Genomic DNA, 16,113 nt, shown 5'->3' with positions numbered 1-16,113 from the left:
TACTCTATTCTTTTTAAAATATTAGTTTAAATTTGACTTTTGTTAATTAAGTAACAAGTAGTTGTACATATAAATCAAAAATTTATTTCCACAGGCAAACCACTTGGCTGAGAAATCTTTTTTAAATATTTGACTAGATGTCATTTTATAAAAAAAATAATAATTTTGGAAATAATGTCTTAATAATTTCCAGATTTAAAATTGCAAAATACAAAATGTGCCTGGGAGTTGGGACGAGACACTAGGTCGTCACATCCATTTATTACGCGGGTGAGGACTGTATATATTTATAAATTATAATACATGGCAAGCTTATTATTCAGCTTCCATAAGTGCTTCAAGAAAAGTGTTGCCGTTTATTAATTTAGTTGTAAGTATCACAAACTCAACATTAGAATCTTCTTGCTGGCTGAGACTTCTTAGCGCGGAGATCTCATGGTACGTGCACCCTCCGATAAAGAAAACTAGAACTACCCTCGGAGTTTCTAAGGAGGATGAGTTTTCGCTGGAGATTGAGTTACGTCTTGTCATGCGAGGCTGCAGGCTCTGAAGCTCTTCTAAAGATGGTCCGGGAAGATTGCTCAGGACATCCGATATACCTGTAAAACGGGAATTTGACATTCAACAGTTTTACTACTTTATCATCATCATCATCATCATTAACAAAACAGTCTCGAGCCGCGAGTATCCAGCGGCTTGCTAGTGGGGGGTCGACCAACCCTGCGCTTTCTGGTGTGGGGCCGCCATTCTAGTATCTTGGGATCCCAACAGCCAGCTCTTCGAACTATGTGCTCCGCCCATTGCCACTTCAGCTACGCAACTCGTTGAGCTATGTTGGTGACTTTGCTTCTTTGCGGATCTCCTCATTTCTGATTCGATTACGCTGAGATACTCCTAACAGAGTTCGTCCCATCGACCGCTGTGTGAGTCTGAGCCTTATTATGAGGCCCATAGTTAGCGACCAAGTCTCGGAACCATAGGTCATCACTAATATGATATTTAAAGAGTCAAATATTAGGGTCACTGTTAGCACAAGTCTCCTCTAACAATGGGAGGGTTTAGGCTAATAGTCCACCACCCTGACCCAATGTGGATTGGCAGACTTCACACAGTTGAGAATTAAGAAAATTCACAGATATGCAGTTTTCTTTATTATGTTTTTCCTTCACAGTTTGGGGACGCCATATTTAATTTGTTAAAATGCACGTATCTGGATATACATAAAAAAGTACTCACCAGCCCATCCTTTATTTTTAGCGATGTGTTCACTTAACCTGACAGTTAGCGGCACATACTTGCACGACAAGTAGCTCTTCTCCTTCGCATTAGCATCAGAATCGTCCATAGTTAGGTGTAAAGTCTGGAATAAAAAGTATAAACGTGAAAAGAGAAGAACATTATCGACCAATAGCAGCAAAGTGGAATTATCGATCCCTTTCGTTGGTTTGGCACGAGAGATTGATATTTCTGATTGCGCCGCTATGTGTCGGCATTTGTATCTGGTCTCGAGATATGTTACATCTTAGGCCTATTGATGTTAAGTGGAAAATCGTCGTCTATAAAGGAGAAACACTAAAGATGCTTCATGTTGGATGGATGGGGGTTATGCTTCCCTTAACGGTTTCTGTCATAAGGATCTTTACAAATCGTGAAGCCCTGGACCAGCTCGCGCTTGTAGTACTCCAACACCTTGGGCTTCAAGTTACCTTCCTGAGTACGGCATACTGCCGGATGCCAGTCTGCGGCCGCAGCAGCAGGCACCGCTCCAGGTTGCACAGAGACAGCCAGGTGTTGAGCCCGTACACCTGGACCAGTTCGCGCTTGTAGTACTCCAACACCTTGGGCTTCAACCCTGACCCCGTGACACATTGAAGGCAGATGAGCCGAAGTACCTGGAAGATAATTGTTCCAGGTACTTTCCTGTACACATGTGACTAAACAACTCAACTCGTGACGAGAAATAGACAAATGTTGGTAGCATGCTAGACATACTGGTGACGTGTTTTACTAGCTTAGGGTAAGCTTAGGGTGTTTTTTATGAGTACTTAGCGTTTCTTTTCCGTTAGTTCCTTTTTAACAATTTAAATTGCTTGTCACACAATTAATTGTGTGCAGCAAGCTTTAATGTATATTTCATTCTAAAGAATGGTATTGCGTTCATCTGCATTTTGCATTGAAATAAGATTAGGCTATTTCAGTTTATTTATGGGCGTCCTTTAAAAAATTCCTTAACTTACTTTTTAATATTGATCTCCATGAAAAAATCAACGATTCATTCATGTTTAGTATAGAATTAATCTTACCTTATTCAATGGTTGCTTTGTAGCTATAAGATCTTCTATAAATGGACAGGCTTTGTCGTTGTCGATGCAATTCAAAAAATCCTCCTCACACTGGATGGTATCGTGAAAATCAAAAGTGTCTGTGGTCTGAAATATTTAAAAAATACATATTGGGTCACTTTTGGGGACATAATGCATCACTTTAGCACCATATACAACAATCTACTATAAGCACAAACAAGGGAAGGAAGTAATTTTCACGACACAGGGAATAGGCTACATTAACGCTTTTTTTAAAGGGTCTTAAACAAATTATCATATTTTTTCACACACACATGAATACATGAAAATTTTAGTTTTCAAATATTTTTTGACAAAACGAGCCAAAACGCTATCGGTCATGATTATCTATATTTAATCTGTGTCATGACGTTACATGAACCCCTAAACACTAAACCGTATAATGACAACAGTGAGAGAAGCAAAAAATTTGACTTGGCTTAATTTGATGTTTATATGTTTATTCCTCTAGTGACATCAAGTAACATCGTGACGTCAGAAAATGGACGACAGCGTTTTTGACGTTTGTAAAAAAATTAAAAATACATTACAATAAGTTTTACAAGAAATCCTTAACTTATATTAATTAATATCTATATGTTTCGGATCCTTAATCCATGTAAGTACTTTATTCAAGTGAAGAAGCTACTACACTGACTTAGTCATAACCTTAACTGTATAAGATTATCAACAATAAAGATCTTATTCTTGGAGATTCCTATAAAGAAAGAAAGGATTGGTCCTTCAGTGAGTCAATGATGATGACGACAATGATATATAAAAAACCTCTTTGATGTATTCCGCAATGGCCATGTGCGTGGCGAGCGACTGTTTGTTGGCCAACATCTGCGGCAAGCGCGACACGAACTGTTTGATCTCCTGCACCGACTTGTCGTTGTGCCGCTCGTCCAACTGGGTCTTGATCACTCGCGCCTTCTTTGACAAAGCAGGCCCCACCTACATAACGTAACACGTTCAACGTATTTATTAAATCTTATGAGAAAGGATTACTAACAGTACTAACACTACGTTAATGATTATACAGAGTGTCCCTAAAATAACGCAATATATGTTAGCCGAAATTTCATGGATTTTAAGTTATATTGGTTTTTGTACAAAATACAAAAATCCCAACCTTTAATGCAGTTTAGTCGTACCATGTGCTGAAAAATTAAAAATTAAAGCTAAATCGATTCATAGAAAACGTTAACTAAATTAACTACCTCCCTGCCAAATTTCAAGTTTGTAGCATGAAAAATTAAGGCCATTCATTCAAACTTGCGAGAGCCTTTAGACCTCTTTAATCCGGTTTTTCTGTCGCAAAATCGGTTTGTAACTATAAACCACCACCCTGCCAAATTTCAAGTTTGTAGCAAAAAAATTAAAGACTTGATGATGTAAATGAAATGAAATATACCTACAAACTTGCGAGAGCCTCTAGACCTCTTTAATCCGGCCCTTCTCAGCGGATCGGATTTCCGCTGGTCAAATATTTTTTTTTATTAAAGAATGGGATCTAACCGTAGTGAAGTTACAGTCCCTCAGTTCAGCGAAGAGTTCCTCACTGGAGTTAAGTATGATGCGCTTCCGCTCCGTAGCAGTCACCTCCGGGCTGGCGTCGTCTGGAGACACGAACTTGTGGCCGGGGAATGTCGCCGTCGAGTTCTTTATGCCGTACAGTTCGTCTATGTTAAGAAAACAAAGTGGAACTATAGTGTTTATGTGTTTAAGGTTTTGCAAACTTGAATTGAGTGCCAAGAAGTTGTGTTTGGCACTCATTGAGTGGGGCCGTTTTCTGGTCGCTGATTGTGTATCTACTTTTTAATAGGAGATCGATGAATCACTTAAATCTGATGTTAATTATTTTAAACATCTAATGTAGGAATATAAAACTCAAGTAACAAATGTGTTTAGTTGTGGTTAGTTGTAACCTAGATGGGCATCTTGTAAGCAAGCATCTTATCCACAAGCCACATTTACACACATACCAGTTAAGGTCTAAGATAAGCACCACATCTCGACTAAGACAAATACGGACTAGTAACGGTGCAATCGAAAATATCACTCTATCTTTCGTTGTGGCGGGAAGAGAGAGCGATATTTTCAACTACACTGCTATTGGTCGACAACACTATAAACAGCGCCAGTGAGATCGTCAAAAATGTGGTGCGTAGCTTTGATTACACGGCAGAGTTTTCTGTATTAGTAGCATGGTTATATTAGTGACACGTTGGACTTACCTATAAGTCCTTCATACGTGAGTTGTGTGGACATGACGCTAGTGAAGTCGATGGCTCGATCCAACAGCAGCAGCTGGTCGATGCACGAAGTGGTGGCTCCTCGCGGCACTTGCTCTTCTTTATTTAAACGACAAAGAAGATCCCACACCTACCACAATTCACAACATTAAAGATTAGCTGTAGCTCACAAAAAGTTGACACCTGTCAAAAGGTCTTTAATTGTTCACGTTCACATCTTTAAACGTTCTTCTAGATTGAAAAAAAAAAATTACTACTACCTAAAAATTCTATCTTCTCTAGAAGCTCAATTAATTGTTTGAATAAAAAAATTGAAAGATGACCTCAGAAGACGAATTACTGCAGCATGCTGAGCTCATCTTTCAATTTTAAGTAATCTTCATTTTTAATTTTTTGTAAGTTCCCACTTACACTAAAGCGCTCACAACAAAACCTAGCCAAGTGCTGCCAAGGCCCAGAAAAAAGAAGACAGTTATTAGACAACCTTTGTATCTATGAACTACTGAGGCACATATGTTATGTATACTTATGTTATGTATACTTATGTTATGTATACTTACTTGTTTAGCAGCATTCCCTTTGCCATAAACACGTGGAATGATTCCATAAAGCTGTTGTATGGTTCGTAGTGCTTGCGCTGCATTGTACAAGCATGTTGGATCCCCTTCCAAGTAATTTTCTCTGAAATATATACATTGCTCATAAACTACAACATGCAAAATTAAATCAATTAAATTATATACCATTTTATTCTTACATATATGTAGTTAATAGTTAATTTATACACATAGTAAGTTATATATACACATAGTTTAAAGAGCCAATGGATGTTGGGTCTCAAGTGCTGGACAACCCACTCTAGAAAGCGCAGTGTTAGCCAACCAGACCAGGTGGACTGATGACATCAAGTGAGTCAGAGAGATTTGTTCTGGATAGTGATGTTTTGAACTCCCTACAAAAGTCCTATGTCCTGCAGTGGATGTTCATTGGCTGGTATGGTGACGATGATAATGATGATGATGATGATGATGATCGATGATGATGATGATGATGATGATGAAGATGATGATGATGATGATGATGATGATGATGACGATGACGATGATGATGATGATGATGATGATTATGATGATGATGATTATGGTGATGAGTTCAAGATAGTAGATTATTTATTGCAAATAAAAACTATATAAATAAAACTGAAACATATGAACTACATATTTCTATTAAAATTATACCTATTTTAATCGTGATAAACATTTCAATGTTCATTAATTTATTATTCATAAATTAATATTATACTTGTACCAAACTAATTAATTGGTTGTTTGTTAAAAGTTATCATGATGAAAAAATTTACCTAAAGTCATTTTGTAACTCCAACGACATGACGTCACTTTCAAAGGGGAATATGTCACATTTGAACTCCTGGATGGACAAGTTACTCAGCACCCCTCTGTTTTTCAAATGTTTTTCACACAGCTCACTCTTTCTAGGTACAAAGAATAGATGAAACTCCACTGGTGATGTTTGTTTTGTTCTGGAATAAAGAAAACAATGGCTGGCGGGAGGCTTCGGCCGTGGCTAGTTACCACCATACCAATAAAGACGTATCGCCAAGCAATTTAGTGTTCCGGTATGATGTTGTGTAGAAACTGAAAAGGGGTGTGGATTTTCATCCTCCTCTTAACAAGTTAGCCCACTTCCATCTTCAACTGCATCATCACTTACCATCAGGTGAGATTGTAGTCAAGGGCTAACTTGTAAAAGAATAAAATAAAAAGATCTACATTGATTATTGCTTTGATTTATGATTTTTGATGTAAATTATTTTTAAATATTTTCACAATCACTTTCAGCTTACAGTGTTTCACTTTGTTTGAAAATATTCTGTTGAGTTTCTTGCCGGCCCTTCTAAGCAGAACCTGCCTTCCGAAACGGTGGTAGAATCTTTACAAATAGTCAACTGATGTTTCAAAAGTGCTTGTAAACTGAGCCTACTTGAAATAAATAAATTTTGAAAAATCACCGAGTGCTACTTTTCACATTCATATACAAATAAAAATAATATAGATTTACTTATTTGTTGATCCAATTTCAACACCTTACTATTGAAGTCTACTTATATAGAAGCAACTGTCTATAGATTGTAATGAGGCATTTCCTACTAAACTTTTCATTTAACAGATATAAAATATAAAAATATATTTCTTTATAACTTCTCTGTAATTAGTAAGTTTGATGAATTATAATATATCTTGTAAAATACCTTAAGGAATGTATATAATCAGCAACAAGGTCCATAAGTTCTAATTTTGGCCGAGCAATGAATATTATGTGTTTCACAGATATAGTGGGAAGGCTGCCTGGCCGCAACGGAAACATGTCCACCACCTCATGTTCCTTCAGCAAAGAGTACTGGGCCACAAGTCCTACTGGGCCAGCTAGCCATTCATCCCAGATAGTTACCTACAACAAATTGTTGGTATTTAAAAAAAACATTTTTGATATGAATCTGGATTTCTGAGCAGAAGTTCATTTATTTATTAGGAAGCCAATGTTGTATAAAAAAAACATATGACTAATTAAACATGCATTAAGATTCATTATCAACCCATATTTGGCTCACTGTTGAGTCCGAGTCTCCTCTCAGAATGAAAGGGGTTAGGCCAATAGTCCACCAAGCTGGCCCAATGTGGATTGGCAAACTTGATACACACAGATAATTAAGAAAATGCAAGAATCATGCATTAAGATTATAATACTACATTACCCCACTTACAGGCTAACTCAACATGCGTTTAATTCTAGACAATTATTATTTTACCATTAAAAATTTTAGTTTTGTTTAAGTTGGCAAGACATAACTTGCCAACTTAAACAAAACTAAAATTTGAATTTAACTGTAAACAGTAAATAATTACTTACTAAGTGGAAATTCATTATAATAATTTTGATATTCATCATTAGTAACCCATGTTCAGCTCACTGTTGAGTTCGAGTCTCCTCTCATAATGAGAGGGGTTAGGTCAAAAGTCCACCACGCTGGCCTAATGTAGATCTGCAGACTTCACATAAGTAGGGAATTAAGGACATTCTCAGGTATGCAGGTTTCTTTACAAAGTTTTTCCTTCACAGTCTGAGACATGAGATATTAATATCTTAAAATACACATCTATTTTTAATAGGTAAAGGGGATTAACTAAAACTGTAAGGTCTCTTGTTGTATCTTACTCCCGTCATGTACTCCTAGAACAAGTTTATCCCATATGTGGGGGGTGGTTTACGTTAAAAAAAATACAAAGTTATTATCCTTATTTAGAGTACACATGCACATAAGTCTAAATACCTTTTTTCCTTCACACAGCTGCAAAAGATTTAGCAACTCTTTTCTCATCGTTTCCTGTAATATAGCAACGTTTAATCTTCCTCCCGATAAATGGGTACTCATTTTTGTTTCCTTCATTATCGATATGTTTATTTGCTATTTGGGATACAACAGTAAACAGTTATAAAGAATATAGCGAGAACGAAATAATTTCGATGTCTATTCTTTGGCGGCCTTCTGTAAACTGAATTAAGAATTAATAAAACAGAAACAAGCACAAAACATGACTGGAAACACGGCAAAACAAATTACAAAATATTTTGTATTGACTATTGGGTATGTGACAGTGACAGTGACAGTGACAGTGACAGCGACAGCGACAACCCAACCGACACTGTCAAAATATTTTTTTTATTCTTTCCCGTAGGGAAAAGGTGACACTGACAGTAACACACAGATTGACATAGACATTTTAAGGTTTCTCTTGCTATATGAAATAATGACGTAACCGTCATCAAAGAGGATACGATAGAGTTTTTTTTTTTAAAAGTAGGTTGTATTTAGTACCAACAAACTGCTTCGTCGATTCGGTTCTTAGCCAGTAGCCTATGTGACTGCGAATCACGATGCTCTGAATTCAATCTCGATTCAATTTCAGAAGAAATTCAGTGGGTTTTTGACCCACTGACTTTCTTCTGCAAAAAAAACCGGGTTAATTCTTGGCCCGGAAGTTAGTAGTAGTTCTACATTCCCGTGTCTCAGAGAGCACGTTAAACCTTCGGTCTCGGCCAGTAGCATTAACATATAATGTCAGCCCGCAAACAGAGTAGCGTGGTGGGTACAAGCTCCATACCCTCTTCTCATTTAAGGTGGAAGTCTGATAATGATGATGATGATATACCTACATAAACATAAACAATATAACTTTATCTATTACGCGTAACAAACATTGATTTCAATAGGATATTTCGGAAAGCAGACACGCCTGCGTTTTGGTTGCGTTGAACTGAACCAAATTGGCATCATCCCAATCGGAAACTTCTTTAGGGGTAGAGTTCAAGAGTTCAAATATCGCCTCTCGGAGTTCATTGGTTTCTATTCCACTGACGCGGGGACCGGACATGTATTATCTCTTCGTTACAGGGCTGTCATCTACATATCCAAGGATTCCAGGTTTAAGCAGGTCGTTAATATGTAGGTAGCAAAAATAGTGTAGCGGAGAGAATACCTTGAGATACTTCGGCATTAATAGCCACTATACCAGATGAACGACCATCAGTGACTGCACGAAAGGAACGTTCACTCAAGAAATCAGATATCCAATCACACAAGCTTGGTGGAATACTTTAAGCAGGAATTGTACTAAGAAGGCCATCATGCGAGACCCGGTCAAAAGATTTCAAGAGAGGACAGCAAGTCCTCCCCGTGGGATTAATTTTGAAGAATGTAATAAAAAAAAATTGTCAAAATCGGACTAGGTCACTATAATAAGTTATGCGTGGTTTAACTTTACAATTAAAGGGTATACAATCAATATTTCCCTTGTTTTCCTACCCTTAGCTTGGATTTTTTCTCCCAAATTTATATGAGATATAATTCGAAATATACCCTTTATCATTAAAAAAAACTTACACGTGTTCATACATAAAAATAAATATACACGTCGAATTGTTAACCTTCTCTCTGTTTTTCGTCAGTTGAAAACATTTTCATTACAGAGTGTACCTAGGTACCTACTCGCATCATTTCAGAGTTTGACCTGTTACAGTTTTATTTTAAGTATAGATAGGAGATAATATGTAGGTACTTCCCACTTATTTAAGAAAAATGTTCGTTATATGTAATAGATAACATAATATTATATCATCATTATCTTACGTAGTATGTAGGTACTTAAAGTAGCTAAGTTACGAATATTTGGAAATTCGTCAGTAAGTCTCGCTCATTATTTCATTCGAAAATAGAATTTTATTTATCCATGCCAACAGAATAAAGGTTTGTATTTGAAATAACATTGTACACAATCCACCCAATCAGCCATTTTCCAGCGTATGGTACGTGCCCGAAATTCAGAGTATGTCATCTATACGAGGGATAGATATAGGAAATGCTTCAGGACCCTTATCACTCGTGTACGGCACTGCTAGCCGACTGCGCGCGGCGCCACATCGATTTTTCCACTAAACAAGCCATTTTCAACCATCAGTGACATTGTAAACACGTTTAGCTCAGCGTCCAACGATCCAGCATAATTGAATTGATAATATGTGCGACATGTGAGTGTCTTCCTCGTAAATAATGAGACACACTTCGTCAGCTCGCAGTGATGGCCGCACAAAATAAAGGTATGTAAGATTTGGCAAATTCCATGGAGTTATTGTCCTTTTTTTTACTATGCAAATAGTATGATAATAGGCTAAGGTCGTGTTTTGTAGGGCACTCTAACTGTCGTACTTCGGCTTGACATGATAACAGCGTGTGGGCGATCCATGCGATGTTCGGAATTGTTTTTACGCGAGATAATAAGTTTAGCTGCAGAAAACTTTTATACAGACTTGTATGTACGAGTGCTTACTTAAATTATTTTAATTATAAAAAGTGATGAGTTATATGTTTTCTGTCTCAAAGCGAAGGTATAAATGATTTATTTATTTTTCTCCATCTTGCCGCTTAATTACTGTTTTTCGTAATAAATTATTATTTAATTACTTTGTGATGTTGTAAAAATGTATGTACCTATACTATTTATCTAGATACAAGTTAAAGGATGACGTAGCCGGAATTTGATTAATGGAACACCATCCTCGCTCTACATCTCTATGATATCATACGAAACCCGAAAGCTTATCATTCTAATGGGCAGGGTACTCAGGTATGATTAATTGTCTTCAAGTTCGGTTGGAATTTCGAGAAAAAGGCTTCATGGGAACGCCTAGGCAATTAATCTCTGTTTCCTAAGTTCGCTTGAAATAAATGTAGAGATTTGGAGAATAAATAGCCGTCTCCAGGGAGGGATTTACAGATTTGTTGATTTGGGTGTATTTTTGTAGAACTGTAGGCGGGCTGAATATAGGTACCATAACTGCAAAAATATACTTCATCATCATATTAGCTGATTCAACGCCCATTGCACGATATAGGCTTTTTGTAAGGACTTCCAAATACCACGATTTTGAGCCGCCAGCATCCAGCGACTCCCTGCGTTTCGCTTGACATTTTCAGTCCATCTGGTGAGGGGTCAACCAACACTGCTCTTTCCGAAGTGGGGTCGCCATTCCAGTACCAAGACCCCAGTGTCCATAGGCTCTTAGAACTAAGTGCCTCGCCCAATGGCACTTCAGCTTCGCGACTTGTTGAGCTATGTCGGTGATATTGGATTCCGTGGATCTCCTCATTCCTGATACGATCACCCAGAAATATTTCGAACAGGGCTTATTTCATCGCCCGCTTGGCTGTATGACTCTCAACCTTCATATGAGACCCATAGTCTCAAAAAGGTAATTAATATTCATTTGAGTGATGATTTTTTTAACCCTTGACTACAATCTCACCTGATGGTAAGTGATGATGCAGACTAAGATGAAAGCGGGCTAACTTGTTAGGAGGAGGATGAAAATTCACACCCCTTTCGGTTTCTACACGATATCGTACCGGAACGCTAAATCGCTTGGCGACACGTCTTTGCTGGTAGGGTGGTAACTAGCTACGGCCGAAAGCCTTCCACCAGCTGGACCTGGACCAATTAAGAAATCCTCAATCGGCCCAGCAGGGATCGAACTCAGGACCTCCGTCTTGTAAATCCACCGCGCACGCCACTGCGCTACGGAGGCCGTCAAAATAAAGATGATTATCTAATACCTACATAAATCCTGTTTACCTGAACTTCGTGCAACCTAATGAAACTAACTAACTATGCAACTAACTTTCGCCTAAAAATTTACAACCCAAAGCTAGTGGAAGACTCGTAATAAATGTACCTACTCGTAGGTTGCATTTATTACAATTTTTTAAACTCTTTCTTTGGGTTTTCCGGATCTTTTCTTTTTTACACCTAACATCATTTTTTGTAATTGCTTATTAGCGGTTATAGTTTTTTAGTAATTTCATTACATATCCTACTTTCGTGAATTTTTCCACATATCCATAAACAACCGTTTAGCCAGTAATGGGTGGGGATACTTGACTCTAATAAAATTAGCTCTTTAAAGCTTGGTATTTTACAAACGAATCCCTAAATCGAAATATGTTGGTAAAAGACCTCTTACAACTTTTAAAGACCTAACCAACGATACCCTACACAATGAAATAAACGAACAAAAAAAAATTAATCCCCACTTTGCATGTAGGGGAGGTACCCTAAAAAGATATTTTTGAAGACTTTATTCACATTTTTTATTTACATATTTGTGCTTATTCAGCTTTCTAGTAGTTATAGTCTCTGCGCTAAACCGCGGACGGACGGACAAACGGACATGACGAAACTATAAGGGTTCCTTGTGGACTACGGGTCCCTAAAAATGAGGTAGGGTAGGGGTAGTTGAATTTTAATCGAGTTTCACGCAGACGAAGTCGCGAGCGTCCGCTAGTTTCTAAGAAACAACAAGGTTAGCTTAGTTAGGGGTACACAAGGTCAATGACAGGGTAAAAAGAAGCATAATAGCTTTAAAGGGAAAATTTTCAGAACATTTGACTACGATTTAAGCAAAGTTACTCAGCCGTCAACACTTGGATGACTTCTTATGGGTATTCGATGCGAAACGTGGCCTCAATGGAAAACTTTGCAGAAAGCCGGTGATTTACATTAACATTTTCCATTCTTTCCATTGAATTTTGAACGCAAATCTTTGATGTGAATATTCCTTGTGCTTATTGTCTACGTTAATTAGATTTTATTAACAAAAGATTAAACAGGTGGATGATTAATTAGACAATAGGTAATAATAATAATTATTAATTGAGATAGAAAGTTAATATCAACGTGTTTTTTTTGTTAGATCGTGATTACGATTAGTGATTTAAATGTATAAAGTACTTGCCTACTGCTGATCCATATGCAGTGGGCGTAGGTAGGTAACCAAAGGCCCTGGTGCAAATAAAAAAATGGGACCCCACTACTATTTAAACTGGTTAGGTTTTATGAAGTAAAAAAATTAAATACCTAATAAATATATAAAAATGCTAAGTTACTTTATAGACTACAAGCCCTTGAAAAACTGTACTTGTACTGACTTCTGGACCACCACTTTTGTCACACCTAAAGTTTTTCATTTAATTTCAATATGTAGTAATTAATGTTTTCACACTTAAACGTTTTTTTAATCAAGATTAGTAGTTTTTTTAAATATGCCGGGCGATTTCAGTCCCTAGCCAAACTGTACATGTAATCGTGCCTACTAAAAGATATCTAACTTCTTTGTCTACGGTATTTTCTTCTATAATCTTTTCTATGATGGTGATGGTCTTATGTACTAGAACGCCATCGTAGGAATTACTTGAGTTACGTAAAGACCACAAGTACAACCCACGAAATCAGGGGCGCGGGCGCCCGGAGTGAACACCCAAAACACCCTTCCAGAATGGGCCTCTAAGTCCGAGTCTCAGAGACGACGCCCTTAGAGAGTCGTTTCGCTCACATCTTCTGCCTCTGCCTTTGGGCCCTATCAGGCGATGATGGTGACGCTGCTGAGGTCTCATTAAGGAGCCTAAGGCACTTACACAATCGGAATAAAAATGCAAGACAAAATATCAAAACTATACCTATATTTATAATTAAATCCAGGTGGTCTGTTTGAAGCTGGATTTCGGAAATCGTTCGGCAAAAACTGCGCAATTCGTTTCCTGAACTTTACTTATAATAAATAATAATCCTACGTACGCAACCCTCGGTGGGGGAGTTCATCTCGCACTTGGCCGTTTTTTTTAAACCGCACAAGTTCACATGTAAAACATTTCAAATCCAATTCGTTGTTTAGGTATTATCGAAAAAGCCGTAAAAAGATTTTCTTTTAGTTAGAGGGAAAAGGAGAAAAATAATTCTGCTGTAATTTTTCAGAAAAGTTGCGTATGTATAGGTACAGTACAGGTAGTGGCGTGCGCAAGCCCTTTAATTAGGGTAGGCATTATACGTACAAATTATACAAAATGGAAAATTCCTTCTCCATAGTTCGTAATGAGTCCTCAAGGTTGTCAATAAACTGTCAATAATATTATGTAAATTTGGTTTAGGCGACTGTTAGGTATATAATATTAAGGTAGTATAATTTATGCGAAATGATAATAATTTGCACCAATACCAGATAGTGATGATGTTAGATCTAGTTGTAACTTCATTTATGAAGTTTTGACGAACTCTCTGGTACAGTTGGTAGTGCTGTGGTTCTCAATAGAGAGGTCCTGGATTCCATTTCCAGCTCGGGTCAGTTTAAGATTTTATATAGGAATTCAGTTTTTCACAAATCCCTCGGGAACCATGGATTTTTACTGGATGAAAAGTAGCTTATGTGTTAATCCAGAGTGAAATCTATTTTAGCCATATCGCTTCAGTAGCCGCAGCGTAAAGGAGGAACGAACATTAGTATGTTTTATACACACATACACAAACTTTCGCCTTTATAATATTAGTGTGATTTCGAAATTGTCTCAGGCTTAGTAAAGGCCGCTGAAATACAATTTATTATCTGAATTATCTATGAATTCTTATTAATTTACTCTTTGGAATTCTATGATTGACATCCCACGTCACCTATAATCAAATTCATTTGTAACGGTATAAATAAATATTTCAGATTTCCCTCTATAAACGTTATTTTCCGAAAATTCATGCTAGAGAATTTGGCTCTATTTTCTATCCAAATTTTGTTTACAATGAAATTCAAAAAGTACAAATATGTTTAGTTCGCCGATGGTAATTTTTGAATTCTCGTTTCATTTTTAAATCTTCAAATCTTCAGAGCAATATAATGTTATCTGACGACAAGCTTGATGATAAGGTTATCTGTTGGTAATGTACCATCATTCACCATGATGCCTATATAACCTTAATATATCGGTAATCGTAATATATAAATGCGAAAAGTCATCATCATTAGCAACCCAATTTCGGCTCACTATTGAGCACGAGTCTCCTCTCAGAATGAGAGGGGTTAATCCAATAGTCCACTACACTAACTTCACACACGTAGAGAATTGAGAAACTTCTCAGTTATGCAGGTTTACTCACGATGTTTTTTCTTCACGGTTTGAGACACTGATATTTCATTCCTTAAAATGCACATAACTGAAAAATTGGAGACGAGGAGTACGAGTATTATTTGAAACGACTTTCTATACATACTTTCAAACCCTATATCACCCCTTGCGATTTTAATTTCGCGATAAAAAGTATCTTATAACCTTCTCCGTATTATGGTCTCAAATCGTGCCGATTTTCATTTGAATTAATTCAGTAGTTTCAGCGTGATGCCTGGTCAATAAAATAACAGACAAAAAATAAAATAAAATATTTTTGGCTTCAGTATCGATTATATAATGCCCTTTAAGAATTTTTTTAAAATATCTTCAATGTACAGTTAAAATATTAATAAGTGTAGATAGATATAGATGTTCATGGATTCCTGTAAAGAAAAGTCTGATAGACAGACAAAAAAGTGATCCATTAAGAGATTTCTTCGAGGTACATACAAAAAAAAAAGTAAATTCATAATTCTACTTTAATGCTCCCGAAAAGCGACTCTTAAGCAGAAAATACTTGTATCAATAATGGCGTGGGACGTACCTATTGAGAAGTTGACAGGTGAAGGCTTATGTGCCGTAAAGAGCTAATGTTACATGGAATATTTTCAATAGGATACCTTATATTCAGAACCTACTTTTATTATAGAAAATTTTTTTTGTTATGTAGGTAAGGTCTCGTTGGGATATTATAGCTAACAATACCTGTTTATAACATACTAGCTACGCGTGAATCCCGTTTGAGTGGGGAAACTTACTTGGTAAAGAAGTAGCTTTGTTTTATATTGGCAAATGACACCCTGAACAACGTTACAAAGTCAAAACCTTTCGTCATCAACCCATATTCGGCTCACTGCTGAGCTCAAGTCTCCTCTCATAATGAGAGGGGTTAGGCCAATAGTCCACCACGCTGGCCCAATGTGGATTGGCAGACTTCACACACGCAGAGAATAAA

The 16,113-nt window shown here is 37.0% G+C and overlaps 2 protein-coding genes across 2 annotated transcripts in view; one reads left to right on the top strand and one right to left on the bottom strand.

The window, feature by feature from the left end:
* Positions 1–152: 152 nt before the first annotated feature.
* Positions 153–8,251, bottom strand: LOC112047606 (vacuolar protein sorting-associated protein 33A). The gene is made up of 11 exons (XM_052882783.1): positions 7,950–8,251; positions 6,870–7,069; positions 5,961–6,140; positions 5,161–5,281; positions 4,583–4,730; positions 3,864–4,027; positions 3,129–3,299; positions 2,304–2,429; positions 1,707–1,892; positions 1,237–1,360; positions 153–599 (listed from the first exon to the last, which is right to left on the bottom strand). Exons 1-11 carry the CDS (start codon positions 8,064–8,066, stop codon positions 316–318), a joined length of 1,821 nt encoding a protein of 606 aa, XP_052738743.1. The 5' UTR covers positions 8,067–8,251; the 3' UTR covers positions 153–315.
* A 1,821-nt stretch (positions 8,252–10,072) lies between these two features.
* Positions 10,073–16,113, top strand: part of LOC112056966 (small G protein signaling modulator 1-like) — a 49,300-nt gene continuing 43,259 nt past the window's right edge. Inside the window, exon 1 of the mRNA XM_052882872.1 lies at positions 10,073–10,273. Within this exon, the coding sequence (XP_052738832.1) occupies positions 10,255–10,273 (19 nt within the window). The 5' untranslated portion in view covers positions 10,073–10,254. The remainder of the gene's footprint in view (positions 10,274–16,113) is intronic.

The sequence above is a fragment of the Bicyclus anynana genome, chromosome 8 (assembly GCF_947172395.1).
Source record: "Bicyclus anynana chromosome 8, ilBicAnyn1.1, whole genome shotgun sequence".
Taxonomy (NCBI): domain Eukaryota; kingdom Metazoa; phylum Arthropoda; class Insecta; order Lepidoptera; family Nymphalidae; genus Bicyclus; species Bicyclus anynana.
The sequence above is the reverse complement of the archived record's forward strand: the minus strand, read 5'-3'. Positions and strand labels throughout refer to the sequence as shown.